The sequence below is a fragment of the Sinohyriopsis cumingii genome, chromosome 19 (genome assembly GCF_028554795.1).
Source record: "Sinohyriopsis cumingii isolate HCF-2022 chromosome 19, ASM2855479v2, whole genome shotgun sequence".
Taxonomy (NCBI): Eukaryota; Metazoa; Mollusca; class Bivalvia; order Unionida; family Unionidae; genus Sinohyriopsis; species Sinohyriopsis cumingii.
In genome coordinates, this window is record NC_142979.1 from 40,651,589 (window position 1) to 40,668,359 (window position 16,771).

Here is a 16,771-nt window from a genome sequence, read left to right on the forward strand (position 1 = left end):
ATATACAGCGCATTCTTCTTTGCATAACTGGCCAGTTTCTTTAATTTATTATGTATGTCATTTCCATGCTGTAGTCAGTGTCAGGACCAGTCTCTGATTTTAAAGCAAGCGTTGACAAATAAGGAATAAATATTTATATTTTATCTTTCAAGGTACATTGTATTCGTAATATTTGTACTTATCCATGATTTACCAAGTCCTAAGTTATCTTAGGGTAGTTTGTCCAATCTCTCAACAATCTGTTTTTAAAATACTCTTTTGAGGCATGTTGCTGATGTTTTAGTGAGTAGGTGTTAATCGTTAAGAAGTTAGAGAAAAGTGAAATTAGTTCCAGGGTGCCTGGCGAATGATTCGCGCATTGCATTGGTGGACCTAGAGAGTGTAGGACATTACGAGTACAGCAACAACAAATTGTCAGACTGGTTACTAAAAACAATATTGCTCCTAAAGAAATGTTATACTGTTCCCGTCTGTGCACTTCATGCCGGAACTCTGACGACAAAAACAAAAATGGGGCCCAAATCACTTCGTATCATCACAATTAGGTTGTGTATTGTGTTTTTGTGTTCTTATATTCAAGTATCGACTTCACTGCCACAACCACCTGGATCAAACAACATCGACATGTCTTCTTACCATCGTTATACTGAGTTGACTGAATTTCTACGTAACATTACTGCAACGTACCCCGACATTTCGAAACTTTTAAGTGTAGGAAAGAGTGTAGAAGGTAGGGACCTATGGGCCATACGAATAACTGATAGAGTAAACGAGACTGAGCCAGAAGAACCCATGTTAAAATACGTTGGAAACATGCACGGAAACGAGGTGGTTGGCAGAGAAATTCTAATCTATTTAATTCAGTATTTACTAGAGAACCATGCACTTGATCATAGGGTAACAAATCTGGTCGACAACGTTGATATATATATCATGCCGACAATGAACCCTGATGGTTTTGAGAAATCTGATGAAGGAGATTGCAATGGTGACAAAGGGAGAGGTAATGCGAATAATGTTGACCTAAACAGAGACTTTCCTGATCAGTTTGTCAAAGAGACGCACAATTTACAACCAGAAACAAAGGCTTTAATCAACTGGATTGAGAAAAATAAATTTGTATTATCAGCAAATCTTCATGGTGGCAGTGTTGTAGCCAGCTATCCATTTGATGACTCTGCATCCCATAGTGTTAAAGTTAACAGTATAACACCAGATGATGCAGTTTTCCAACACCTGGCACATGTTTATTCTAATAACCATAAAACCATGCACACAGGGATAAATTGTGATGATAACTTTCCAGGGGGTATAACTAATGGTGCCCACTGGTATGATGTACCAGGTGAGTTTTGGATCATTTAGGAGGTATATAAAGTATACAAATCATATGGTAAATAACATTCCTGTAGAAACAGCCATGTATAGTTTTGCAAACAACCGTTTTTCTGTTTTATTTGTTTGTCTTGTCTTTGTTTTGTTTTTACCTCATTAAAGAATTGAAATCATTAAGACTAGTTAGATACTTGTTTCGCACTGTTTGTTGTCAGTTTTATTGCATATATTTGTGTATATATGTATGTATATATATATCCCCCGTTATGGAAGTACTTAAGAAGCTTTTTCAGTTGAATATCTGAATATCTCTGCGAGTATTTTTTTAGAACCCATGCTGGACTGCAGTTGGTACAATGATAGTCCTACACGTAAAACCTTGATGCTGATATTTATGTATGGTTGTTATTGCCTAACTAATTGCACTACGTTTTTAGGAATATCTCACAACTGGCAACCAATAACGATGGTTTTCTACAAAGTAAAGTCATGATGTTTTAGTCAGACTTTACTTACTCGGATGTCTTTTCTCTAATAAATTTAAATTCTCACAAAGAAAGGGACCTGTTTTCAAGTTTTGTTGGCCTACAGTTCAGTTGGCTGGAAAGCGATGAAAGCTGGGAATGCTGAAATCGCGTTAAGTTGAAATACTATTCTTTAATGAAATGAATACAAATGTGCCTATTGGAATTGTAAGCAATGTTTTGTTTCATTCAAGAAATATATCCTGCACATGAACCTGCTTGAACATACTTCGGCATATTTCACTACCATCGCATTTCACCAAATTCAAATGTATGTCAGCAGAACTTGAAAATGCGTCCATTTGCTAGTGTCAGATTTTGATTTGACCATGATAAACACAGCACAGTAAGTATATTAATTACATATCAATGTGTGCAAGAGTGTCCATATGGGCTGTCCAGCGTGTGAGATATTCCTGAAACTTTGATGACTTGTTCTTATGTCAACCAACATCGGAACACGCTATACAAGGCCGTTATTTGGGTAGTAAGATGTAGCACTAAAACATAAATAAAATGCGATACGTCTTACATGTATGACTAATACAATGAATGCCTTTCCGCATGAATAGGGTAAAGTTGGCAAAAAAGGGAGAAATTTATGCAGAAAGATCAAACTTTCATTATGTTAAAATAGTGATTATATACTAGATTTGGCATATTTTCATATCAGATGATTAAATTACTAATGAAATACTATATTTAATATTGTAAAGATATTTTTTCTTCACTCTTATTTTGCTTCATCATAGTTGTAGTATAACATAGTTGTAGGAATCTCAATTCTTGGTTCCCATAACAGATCTGCATCTGTTTCCAGTGCAGATTTGAACTGTTCATTTGTCTTTTTAAAGCGCTATTCGATAATGAGCATTATTTTATTAGTAACAGACATGTGAACATCCACCAATGTGCTTCAGACTGAAGTACACAAGTTTTATTATTTTTAACTCAGTTTTTTTTCCGATGATCATTTGCGAATTTTACGTGGTGATTCCATTTGTGTAATTTTTGGTATTTATGATTATCAGTTAGCACTGGCATTAACTTTTCACCTTCCTTAAAAGGGGTGGGGGAATACTATGAAATCAAGACAAGGTCATATGAACTTCACTTCAGGCAACTTTACCTGGGATGACAGACCCTCTGTAAGTGTTTTGCTTGAGTTGTCCCTAGTTTGGAATATGGTAATTAATACAATGGTCCTGTCAGCATATCATGGTCCAGAGGCCATATTGGTAATGGATGAATAGAGTAACACTGTACACAGTGATTAGGATCATGGTCATAATAATTGGTATCACATTATACAGTGAATAGAGTAAAACTGTACACAGTGATTAGGATCATAATGCACATAATTAGAATAACACTTGACGTTGATTATAATAATAATGTACATAATCTTTAGAATCACATGGGCACAATGATTAGAATCACTGTGTACAATGATTAAAATATTACTGTACATAATGATTAGAGAACACTGTACATAATAAGTAGAATCATACTATACGTAATCTTTGGTGACAAAAAATTTGATTTTAACTCCATATAAGCTTTGGAGGATTAGACCATCAACATTTATTCCATTGACAGGACAGGTGATTCAGAAACATCTATCATGTGCCAAACTTCATACAGAAATGAAAGACATTGAATTGGTACTTCAGTGTTTTTTATATTAAAATAGTAATATATGGTAATATATGAAATCACCTGTTAAACAAAATAAAGACACACACACACACACACACACATATATATATATAGTGAATGTACATATGCTGTATCTTTGTTGTTTTGTTCAAGTGCAATAAAAACCCACATTTATTTGCTATGTATCTGCAGAGCTGCCAACCCTCACAATTTTAGCGTGCATTTCACAACTTTCTACAGCGATTCATGCTACATGCAAAAAAATCATGAATTCCCAATTCTCAATTATTTTAAATTTTCCCATTAAGTGCTAGTCAAGATATTGGCAGTTGCCAAAATGGTCTGGTTCTCCTAGTCGTAATATTTGTAGAACTATAGCCGATTTGTACACTTGGACCGCTAGCAATCATTTTAGCGTAATGTAATATGTATACATTTATATATATATATATATATATATATATATATATATATATATATATATATATATATATATATGTGAGTAGTTTTACAAAAGCTTTTGAAAGAAACCAGGGCCTAACCAGAATTTGTCTACAAGTATGCATCGCCAACACTGATTTGAGTTACCGTTCCGCATAGCATCTTGAAAATGTCTTCACCACCAAAAAAAAAGAAATGTATTGCACAGAAGGTGAAGTTTCATTTGGAATATTCAAAAAATTGGCCATGCATTCTGCCATCAAATACTGATATACATCAAGCTTTTTGCACATTGGCAGCAAAAAGCATAAAGAGGTTGGGAAACTACATGAAGACAGCTTTTTCGAGTATTGAATTTTTTAGATTGAAAGATTTGCATATTTCATAATTTGGTTGGGCTTTCTGCTCATGTGCCAACACCACTTATCGTTCACTGATCGACATTTCGTAATTAAGCTACACTGCAGTTAAAATGTTTTCATCTCCAAGGAAAAAAGATCTGCATTCCCCGAAAAGTGAAGTATAGATTGGACTACAGCAAAATTTGGCCTAACATTCAGCCATCAAACATCGATGAACATTATGGTTTTTGCACAATAGTGTACCGCAAATTTTACAATTGGGAATGTGTACAAGGGCTGGTATTGTTGCTTACAATTTACCTGTCATACATGTACCATGTAATAATATTATATATTACATGTATGACAGATAAATTGTGGGCAATGTTACAAACCCTTGTGGGCATGTGGCAGAACGATGTGAAAAGGCACACTACAATAGCACCCCCAGCAGATTTCAGTTTTGGAGTACTTTAAGCCACCTACTCAAGTCCTGCATGCAACCAGTGCTGAAGCATTGTGCGTGAACATTCTTGTTAAACATAACCTGTCTTTCTTAGTCGGAGATCAAAAACAGTGATAGTTAAAGATTATTTCTTATTGTCAGGAAAAATAAGACAAACTTTAGCACCTCCTTAGGTGCTGAAAATTTGCAACAATTTTAGTCACGAAGATTAAACAGCAGGCAAGAAGCCTGAACCCATTTTGAAAACCAATTTACCATGGCCTGATTGAGGAAGTTAAGACTGCCACAGCATCATATCATGACAAATAGCATGAAGTTTGTGTATATCAGTAAATTTGGCTGCAAATAAAGTAGTACATGTAATCACTGTAAATAAAATGTTTTATTTTTATTTTGGGATATTCGTATAATGCAGTACTGACCATCAAAGTGGGTGTAGTTAGTGTCGTGATATAATTTTTCATTAATTTCGTTCAAAATTCACGAATTTTTATCCCATTTTTCACTATTTGCAAGTCGGGAGGGTTGGCAGCTCTGCCTTTGTCAGTCATTTCATGTGTGCTATAAATCTACATATATGCTATTTCTTTGAAACATCTGTTATTATCCTCATACCCTACTGGGGCTTATGGAGATATCATAAATCCATACAACTGTCCATTAACACTACTCCTTCTAAACTACTTAGTAGAAATTCATTTTAATTATATTGCATTTTGGGTAACATCACACAAGAGACATTGTCCTTGACTCTGACCCTAGAGGTCCATTAGAGAGGGTCAGGGTCAAGATTTTCCTATCATTTAAAAACTTTAATTTTAAAAACATTTTTACCTAAAATTAGGACAATGGCACACCACTACATATCCCTATATTTCTCAATCGAATATGTTTCCCATTCACATTACATGAGGAATTTTAGCCTGCTACCTCATGAATCCAGCCCTACTAAAGGACAAAAATTCATCTTTCCCTGTCTATAGCAATAAACAATGCACAATAAATCTTGCCCATTGCCTCTTTTTCATACGACCAAATGTCGCCAGTTTCTTAGCTTTGCTTTTTATAGACTTCACATTGTACAATTCCTCCTCTGACAATCCAATCATTTTTGTGTTCATGTGGGCCTTTCCAGCCTTCATTTTGGATTTATTATGTGGTTTTATAACTATACTGCAGGTAGTTTGCATTATGTTACAATTTCTGCCAATTATTGAGTGATTTTATCAACTTTTAAGAACTTGTCTTTCAAGACCAATGTCCCACCACGCTATCATTGACCTTATGCATGGTCATTATGTGTTAGCTTACCTCTGACTTTATTTGCTTACATCATCTATTACTGAGCTGTTATTAATGAAATTCTGAAGAGCTGCTTGATAATTATGCTTAGTTTATTCGATTGATTTCAGGCTATTTTGTTAGAATTACATACTAATTTGCTAATCTATGCTTTGTTTTCTCATCCTGTGTCATTTCAGGAGGAATGTTTACTAAACACATGAAACGCACATTCAGAGTGATTGTCCTTTTGGCATTGAAGGGAAGGAAAGACAATAAATCAAGGAAGACAACCTATGGTTCATTGTTGGCAACACTGGTTCATTGGAGAGTATTACCCAATTTTAGGCAGCCCATGAAGCATTAAGTACCCCTCACATGTGCAAGCATGGCCTCCTGGCCTGTAGGTCCAGGTGCATGGGGTTCATGCCAGATCAGTTGGATCTGCCTTAATGTCACTGGCCTTCCCTACATTACAAACCATCCAGCCAACACTGGCAGTCCAGCATAGATCCATCCATCTAGCCACATTGCCAGCATTTTATCATTACTATACTGGAGATTTCAATGAGAAATATGTCCATTCAGTCAGGCCGGTATCGGTGGTTGCTGGACCTTCATAGATATTGCCAGCATCTGGGCCAACCACACCCTGTTCAGACTGGATTCATTTGATCAAATGCAGATTGAAACCATACTCTTGCCATCATTCCAGCCATTCCAACTTGGGGACCTTTCAGTTGAATCTGTTCAGCCAACGAGGATCATTGTGACAACTCTGTCCATCTAACCACACCATTGGCAACACACTTTCTATGATGGAGATTTCAGTGAGAAATCTGTCTGTCCAGTCAGGCCTTTGGAGCGGCCAATACTGGTGGTAGCAGAACTATCTTCTATATTACCAGCTACCTTACTTCTGTATGTTCACCACTTGTCCACAAGTGAGAGCTAGTGACATGTTACTAGGAATGGAACTGAGTCTTCTTGCCACCTTGTATGTCTTCTTTAGCATTGCAAGTAGACTCAATTGGACCTTGACACAGAGTGAGTGCAATGGGACTCTTTGAAATCCACAAATTTGCAGTCCTTCACATTTTAACATCTTACTCAGACCTGACCATAGAACGAACTAAAGTTAAGCGTTTAAGCCACCATCGAGGATATTTATTTCTTGAGCTAGCTACTTCGAATACCACTGCTCTAAAAGAATCAATAGATCTAATTGAGAAGACTTGCAAATATGGTACTAGCAGCTGCCTCGCTTGGCACTCAGCATTAGGAGGTCAGTGTTAGGACTGATCAGCCTGGTGTCAGGATAATGTGATTGGGTGGGACATCATGCCAATTGTCTGCAGCATGATGCCCCAATGCTAGACATCACTGTAAACTCTTACACTGCAGACAGTGGAAAGATGAAGCGTGTGGAGTTCTTGAGAGAGCATGACACGAGACATTCAGAGAAAGGTTTTTACAAAACTTAAGGAAATGAGAATGGCTGGAGCAAAAATTCGACAGAAATTTAGTTGGTCAGTTGATAAAACAACTGAATGGTAGAGGACTGGCATTGTGTGACCTCAGCTCTGCAGTAATTGTGGTTGGAAGCATATGGAACAGCACCTATTAAAGAAGCTGCATACGGAAAAATTGAAGCTCAGAAGGTATCTAGAAAAAGTGCAGTTAATTACTTTAAGTAGAAAGATTTCTTGCATGAGAGAACAGATGTAGCTCTCTGTCAGAATATGCGTACTGCATGTCCCCAGTACAAGCACCAGCTTGAAATGAAAAAGGCTCTCATTGAAAAGGAAAAGAAACGATTGCACATTGAGCCCAAAAAGTCAGTCAAAAAAAAAGGCTAAAGAAATCTTTGTCAAAGCCGCAAAAAAAGCTTGACTGGAATATATTATCAACAGGTTGTGTCCATTTGAGAAAAAGGCAAGTGAATGTATGGGATTATTTGTATATAGTTGATGTACTTGGGTGTTTATTTTCAGATTTATTATGAAAAGAGAGAAGTATAATATATTTGCTGCAAAACTTTAGAAATTATTGTGACTTAATTACGATGTGAACACTGACATGCACATGAAATAACTTAAGCACCAGTAGTATTGGAGAACAAATTCATGTGACAATAAATATTGTGAACTTATTCAAGTCAATTTGAAACTTTTAGGTAAGTTTGTTAGTTTTTCAAATGATTATTTTTTTATATATTATGATCATAAGTGGCACCAGGAGCAGTTTTGTATGATTGTAAAATGCATTTTTAGACCCCACCCCCCCCCCCCTTTCAAATTTTCAGTTTTTTTTTGTGGATTACCAAAATCATGTCTCAAATCAGACACATTCCCTACACCCTCAGTGTCTTGGCCTAGACTCAATCACGCCCATCAAACGGAATGGTCTCTCCGTCATTTGGTATGTGGATATGTGAGAAAGCTTGCCGGTAGCTTCTCGTGGGTCGGTGGTTCTTTCCGGGGTTTTCCCGGTTCTTCCTCCACCATTAATACTGGCCGCCATGTATAGCCTATCTTGTGCTGAAAAATGGCGTTAAACCCTATAACAACAACAACAACAACAACCGTCATTTGGTCTTCACTTAGATTTTAGCATTTCGGGGGCATCCAGTGATTGACCTCTTGGTGACGAGGAGGAATCACAAGCTACCCACCTTCATCTCAGCAGTTCCAGACCCAAAAGCTAGTCTGTAGATGCACTATCAATCATTTGGGAGGGTTTTGGGCATTTGCCTCCCCATCCACGGGGCTAATGCTGAAAATAAGCCAGTGTACATGTAGTGTAAGCCTTAATCTAATTAGCTTTGAAATATTACTTGACAGTAAAAGTAATCAGATAATGAGATATTCAAAAAAATAGTATAATTATGTATACTTATTACAATGACATTTGTAATGAATATTCACATACTGACAAAAATCAGTTGGACTGAATACAGACACACATGAAAATATTCAAGTCATATCACAAGATTTGATTATGTAACATAAACAGATTATGACATCGATGTTGATCTGAGGTCTGAAATGTACTGACCAGATTCTTATCCTTATTTTTAAAAAAACCAAAAACTCCAGTGCGGTAAGAAATGTTTTCAGACACATTCCCAGGGTAAGCAGCTTCATTTTAAAAAATTGCTTTCTTTCACAGGAACATAATTTTTCACAATTATTTTGACATGATGTTAAAACTGCTATACTTTTAATTTTGAAGAAAATAGGAAACTATTTTAAATTTACTAATTTTCTGCATTTCTTTGCCTTGAATAGTAGTATACTTCCAGAACAGAATTTGTGTGTGACCTTGACTGCTAAATTTTGATTTGGTTTAATTTCATTACAAGCGCTCAGTTTTCTCCAGATCCTGATGTAAACCAGAACTTAGTGGTTTAGTTTTCTAAATGATACTACAGGGCTTAGCAAATCCAATAGCCAGATATCCTGGAATACATTTTTGAAGTCCGGCATGTAAGCTTTTCCAGGTCACTAGCCCTGGATTAGGTTTTATCTCTCACCAAAACAAACCTTCCAAGTACTTATTCTCATGCCATCATCATGTCATCTGCCTTTATGTGGTCATTCATATCATCTTCTTCACTGTCCTGCTTCAGGATGTCCACAGAATGAATCTCCCTGCACACATGATCATATGACAGACTGTTCAACCTGGCATAATTGAAGGCAAACAGCAAAGTGCGAGAAGCAACCATCAGGGACATGCTCTTTACGGATGATGATGCTCTACTCACTCACACAGAAACTGAGCTACAGCACCTGATGGACCGCATGTGATCGGTTTGGGTTGACCATTAGCCTAAAAAAAATGTGATGGCTCAGGACACGGACCCCCCAAGCATCATCATCAACAACTACGAACTTGAGGTAGCCACCTCGACTCTACCATCACCAACAACCTTTTGCTTGATCCTGAGCTCAATAAGTGGATTGACCCTGAACACTAAGATCTCAGTGTACCATGTCTGCATGCTAAGCACTCTCCTGTACGCCAGTGAAACCTGGACCTGTACACCTCACAAGAGAAAAAACTGACTGTCTTTCAAATGCAATGCCTCTGATACATATTTGAGATCACCTGGAGTGATCAAATAACAAACAACAAGATGTTTGAACATGCCAAGATTACCAGCATGGTCACACTCCTCCACCAATGTCGCATCAGATGGCTGGGCCGTGTATGTTGGATGGATGATGGACAGATCCCCAAAGTCTTTCTTTATTCAAAATTTGCCTCAGCCAAAGGTCAATCAGATGGCCACATCTCTGCTTCAAGGATGCCGGCAAGCACAACATTAAAGCCCTTGACATTGACGTCAACACTAGGGAAGAGCTTGCTCTAGACAGGTCAAGCTGGCAACATGTTCTGATCACTGGTCTGAAAGCCGGCAAGGACAAGTTATGCTTGCTAGCTGATGAAAAGCGATCTCAGAGGAAGAAGCAGCAGCTCCAACCCATACCAGACTCAGCCTTCAAGTGCATCAAGGACTGCCACTCCCGTGTTGGACTATATAGCCACAGCAGACACTGCACAACCACCAACCAGGATATCTCTCATGTACACACTTCCATCATCTCTCGAGACTAACGGATGTGAACTTCTAACCTAATCATGTCATCTGCCTTTATGTGGTCATTTGTACCTTCTGGGTGCACTGAATGCTTGATTTTACCCCTCTCCATTTATTTATTTACATCCTGTATCACACCAGCTGTTGGTCATTGCTAATTGTTTTATGAACATTCGATCAGCTTCTGTTGCCACCTGACTGCAAACTGGGCTAAGCCACCTAATTATTAGCCAGTCAGAATGCATAAATCAGAACAAAGCCAGTATGGGTAATTAACAGTGTTTTTTATGGCTTTATTGTAGTGTTTACTGAAACCAGATCCTCACGAACGATGTACTTTTTAAAATTAATGCAGCGAGTAAATCCAATTAAATTAATGAAAGGTACTGTAGAGAAATTATCCACTGTCTGTATCTATTCAAAATTATTGTTTATTAATATAACATTGATTTGTTAATTTGTGTGTGATCATACGATGGGCCACCTACCCTCCTTCCTACTATATAAGGATGTGACATTGCGGTAAGAATATGTAATGATCTTATGGATCTTCAGAAAATTATCCATTTGTGGTTTTTACAGTTGCATTGGCAATTGATGGGGGTCCCAATATTATTGTTATTGTTGTTATTAATGCAATTGCATGATTGCAACATGAAATTTCCTAATAGTTGGCTTTTACTTTAGTCAAGATTCCTGTTTCAGTTTTATAATTTTTCTATAACTCAGCCATGATATTCGTATGTTTATAATTCATAAGTGGATTAAAACATAATAAACAATGGCATCCTTGTTGTTTGTGGTTTTATAAGTTGAATGCCTTTTTCAGCACATGATAGGCTATAAACTGTACATGGCCAGTGCATCTGGTGGATGAAGAAACCCATGAAAAGCCTTGAAGAACCACTTAGCCATGGGGAGCTACTGGCAAACTTCCTCACATAACCTCACTGGCCAAGCTGAAATAGCAAATCCACATGGACAGAGGTGACATATCAATTATCGTTAAAGACGAGTCCCTTAGACCCTAGTCCCCCTGACATTCTTGTTTTTCAGTACAGATTAGTAGTAAAGAGTAACAGGTGGCTGATGCAACCCTTGCTTGTATATTTCATCCATGATTTGTTTTTCCATACAAAAGTTTCTTGTTTTCAGAACTTGTATATACAGATGTCTCTGGATCAGTTAGAGAAATACTGCTACTACCAATGAGGTAGTAATAGTTATTTCCCAGACGATCTTGTGCACTCCCCTGAAGAAAAAAGGGAAGAGTAGAACTCTTCTTAGATAGTGCATCTTTTTAAAAGAAGACAGCCTCTGTCATGAAAGTGATAAGCTGGATGGCTTTTAGTGCCCCCACCCCTTCCTCTTTCCAAATATAAGAGGTCATGGAAATCCTGTTCCAGGATCAAGCACAATAACACTTCCCATTGGGATTGGACTGAACCTAATATGGAAACTTCTTCCATTTCCCGCTATGTGGACAGACAAGACTTTCATAGTACCCAGGGTTGGGCAGGGTATAGATCACGCATCCCCAGTTGGGTTAGACCTCACTCTGGTTTTTCTAGTTTCAACAGAAAGCACCCAACAGGCCCAGTCTTCTTGTCCATTGAACTTGCATTTGTCTGTTGAGCAGATGTCAGGCATTTGAACACTTTCAGTTTGTGACCATTTATAGCAGAACTTACTGATCAGAATGAACACTGTCAGCAACTCCACATATGATTTGTAATTCTATATTGAGTATGTTCTTTCTTTAATGACTGCAGTAACAGAAGTTTGATGTAACTGTGTATTTCAGGAGGGATGGAGGACTACAACTATCTACACAGTAACTGTTTTGAGATAACATTGGAGCTGTCCTGCTGTAAATATCCTCCAGCTTCTCATCTGCCAGAGGAATGGGAGAACAATAAGGAAGCTCTATTGGCCTACATGGAACAGGTAATGAATTTTTAGGTGGCCTGAGTTAGTAGTTGAGTAGACTAATACAGTCTATATTGAGAGTGACTTCAAGGCACGGAAATCTGTGTTGATGGGTTCAGTTACTATTAGCTATTATCATTAGACTGGGATTTATTTCTCCTCTTCTTGCAGACTCCTACAAAAGTGATTCTTCTCACCCATTTATTGATGGCATGCTGGCAACAGCATTTTTTCATGATCAAGGTCTCAAGCAGATGTCTGTAAAGTTGCTGAATTTTTCAGAACATTCTTTTAATGAAAGATTAAGACCTGAGATAGCCCACTCAGGATAACCTGAGGCAAGAGAGGGTTTAAATGCAAAACAATAAAAAATAAACAAAAACAAAAACATGAATACATTTCTTGAATGGATTGAAATCTGTTTGAATTTAAGGCTGCTGCTAAATTTCGTTACTTGAAAGGCCTTTTGCATGTGACACTGGGATCATATTCTTTACACCTACAGACAATTTTGCATTGCTTACAAGGCATAACAGACAATAGTTTTAACAGGTGCCCTTGCTCTGATTACATCATCACTGATGCTTGTATCTGCTTTTATTGAAGCAAAATGAAATAAAAAATAAAACTTCCTGACAGATACTTTATAACTATTTTTACATACGTTGGAACAATTTTTTAAAATTCATGGTTGTCCCAGGGCAACCCACTGTGAAATACTGGTTACTGAGCAGGTTTTTCTGATTGCCCATCAATTTACTACTTTTCTGATTGCCCAGTAATTTACTTATTTTCTGATTGCCCAGTATTTTACTAATTTTCTGATTTCCCAGTAATTTATTAATTTTCTGATTGCCTGGTAATTTACTAAAAAAGATTATTGCCCAGTAATTTACTAAAGTTTTGATTGCCCATTAATTTACTAATTTTCTGATTGCCTATTAATTTACTAATTTCTGATTTCCCAGTAATTTACTAATTTTCTGATTGCCCAGTAATTTACAGCTTTAAAAAGCTGGTTACTCATCAGATTTTCTTATATTACTGCAGTTGCACTGTTATTATTATAATTATTCAATAGCTTTTTTACCCATACATGTTATATATGGAATTCACAATTTCATCATCATGGTAGATTTTATTTGTTCTTGTAGGAACATCTAGAAATAAGTGCTCATATTCAAGTATTTTAGTTCATTCTATTTTTGTTGCTGGAAATGTGAAGGTTTCTGTTACAGATTATTCATGATTTCTGCGTTCAAAGATTTGTTACCCCAAAGTCAATACAGTCTTATTGCATTCCATTGCTTAAATCCACACGATGTGGAACAGGTACAACTAAATTAATTGCATGGTTAACCTGGCTATCTCTATAAATATACTCCTTTAACATGTTTATATGGCAAAGTTGTTTTTGTTTCGCCTATCAAGAGCATTAATGATGTAATTTGAATCATTTACTTACTTTTCAACTGTGTCTGGACCATAATGCTTAGCCTCAAGAGGATTTTGTTGTACAAGCAAGAGATCCAGAACTCGATCACCAGGCTGAAAACCCTTTCCTTTGTATTTTTATCATACCTCAATTTCATTTTTGACTGAGTAGAGTGCAGATTGGTTCTTTCCACCTCACAAGCCATTTTTTTACAACTTGTATTTAAAATTGGAAACATTATCTTGAAGATTAATTTCTGTATTTTCTTTAGAAAGAGTTTTTCTTTTAACAAATTCAGTGGTCCATGCAAAATATGTTCAAAAACTAGTTTGAAGGTCTGAATCCTACAGATTCTTGAACTGATTCCCTAAGGGCAAACAATAGTAAATAAACACCTTCATCCCAGTCTTTTCCCATTTCAAAACAATATGACCAAATCATATTTTTCAAAGTTTGATGAAATCTGTCTGAAGCCCATTGCTCTTAAAGGGTGATAGGCAGAAGATTTGAATTGTTAGATGCCTAATTCATACATAACTTGCTGGAAAATCCCAGACATAAAATATGACCCTTGATCAGATTGGACAGATTTGGGAAGGCACAATTAAGTAAAAAAAACTTTATCAAAGCTTTTGGTATTGTTTAAGTTTTAATATTCCTCAAAGGAATTGCCTCAGGGAATCTTGTAGACGCACACCGTATGGTCAACCAGTATTGGTTGCCAGGCTTGGTCTTAGGTAAGGGACTGACACAGTCTACCATTATTCTGCTGAATGGTTCGTCAAATGCAGGAATAGGTTGCAGATGAGCCTTAGGTATCTTCTGAATGGGTTTCTGTACCATTTGACAAGATCTGCAGTATTTAGAAACATCACTTTTAATTTTTTGCCAACAAAAGCGATTCAAAGATCTTGTGATAAGTCTTTTTGATCCCTAAATGACCAGCCAAAGGAGTTTCATGGGCCAGACTAAGAATTTCTTGTCTGTATGGGGGCCCAGAGTGGCCAAGTGGTCTAAAGCGCTCTCCATTACTAATCACTGCCATCTCACCTCTGTCTGCATGGGTTCGAGTCTCGGATTCGGCCAATGTGGGTATGTGAGAAAGCTTGCCAGTAGCTTCTCGTGGGTTGGTGGTTCTTTCTGGGGTTTTCCTGGATTCTTCCTCCACCATTAATACTGGCCACCATGTATAGCCTATCGTGTGCTGAAAAGTGGTGTTAAACCCCACAACAACAAGAAAAAAATCCTGTCTGTATGATTTTGGAATTGCAGTTTGATAGTTCACTGACAGCTTGTCACCAGCAGGTACCTCAGGTGGTCACCATTTTCTCATAAGAACCCCACGTTTAATAGAATAACAAACAGGTGCTTCTGTGGCTTCAGTTTCACTAATGGCCCTTTGAAACTAAAAGGGATCTCAGGATTGTTTTCCTGTTCAAGAACTAGTGATTGTCATTTGTTAGCCTGATTTGAATAAAGAGAATGAATAGTTAAAAGAGGAACACTGTGATCAATACCCATTGATTGATCCAAACAAGGAGTAAATGTGACCTCATCAACAGCCTGACTAATACATGTGTCAGCTAAATGAATTCTTTCCTTATCAACATCATTCTCAAAATCTTTCTTTGCCATAGCTGGGTATAAATCGGGGATTTATTTTTCAATAGGATCGACTTTCTGATCCAAACAAGGCTTGTCAGTGGATTAACCACAAACTTATCTCCAGCTAGGTTAGATATAAATGAATAACTTCGATGGGTAAAGTCAACACTGTTCAGACTGTCACAGGTCCTACAAATAAGTCTGATGACAAATTTAAACAATAGAGAGGAACAGTAACAAAGATGCACTCTACTCCCTGATTAAGAACACTCATTAGAAGAAGTCTTCTCAGGAAAAGGCAAAGTACCTGATAATAAAAGACTCAGAGCAGTTCCTGTGTCCCTTAAAATTTTTAAAAGGATAGGATTGGTCAAATCACCCAAGAGTGATATAAAACCCTTGGACATGAATGGTTCATAATTCTCCATAATAAAATCAGACTGGGGTTTATTTGACCCAACAAATGTATTGCTTTCAATACATGACTGTGACCTTGACCTCTTAGAAATAAGAGCATATGGAATACGTTTGTCTTCATTCTGTTGCTTTTCTTTCAGTATGTAGCAGCTAGAAATAATGTGTCCTTTTTTTTTGTAATGGGTACACATAGGAAGAGCTTCTGACTTGTGATCAATCTTTTCAGAAACTTCTAAAAGTTGTGCCAGATTGAAATTTGGAAGGGTTCATATTAGGCTGAAATATTATTTTTTTTTACCAGATGACTGCTGAGTAGAAGTCTTACTTTCAAAAGAAACTTTACGAGCTAAGGAATACTCATCTGCAGTACAAGCAGCATTTTCTTAAGTTTTGACCTTACGTTCATCAAAATAAGTCTTAATGTTACTATGGACACAGTTCTTGAACTCTTCAACTAATATGAGTTATCTGAGATTTTCATAATCTTGATCAACTTTCTTGGTTGAGCACCACCTATTAAATTACTGCTCTTTTTCTCTTGCAAATTCGACATGAGTTTTTCCAGCTTCATTTTTATAGTTCCTGAATTTTTGGTGATAAGCCTCAGATACTAACTCATAACCTTTTAAAATACATTCTTTAACCAAAATCATAATCAGCACTTTGCTGTACTGACTGGGAAGTGTAGATGTCTCTGGCTTTGCCAAAATGTGCACTCCGTAATAATAGAGT

General features: G+C 36.9%; 1 protein-coding gene across 3 annotated transcripts in view; it reads left to right on the top strand.

Moving 5' to 3' along the window:
• Positions 1-463: 463 nt before the first annotated feature.
• The window catches only part of LOC149775553 (carboxypeptidase D-like), a 128,921-nt gene continuing 112,613 nt past the window's right edge, over positions 464-16,771 (top strand). For all 3 annotated transcript variants that reach the window (XM_089943232.1, XM_089943233.1, XM_089943234.1), the window contains exons 1-2: positions 464-1,345; positions 12,458-12,600. In XM_089943232.1, the coding sequence (XP_089799358.1) occupies positions 511-1,345; positions 12,458-12,600 (978 nt within the window). In that variant the 5' untranslated portion in view covers positions 464-510. The remainder of the gene's footprint in view (positions 1,346-12,457; positions 12,601-16,771) is intronic.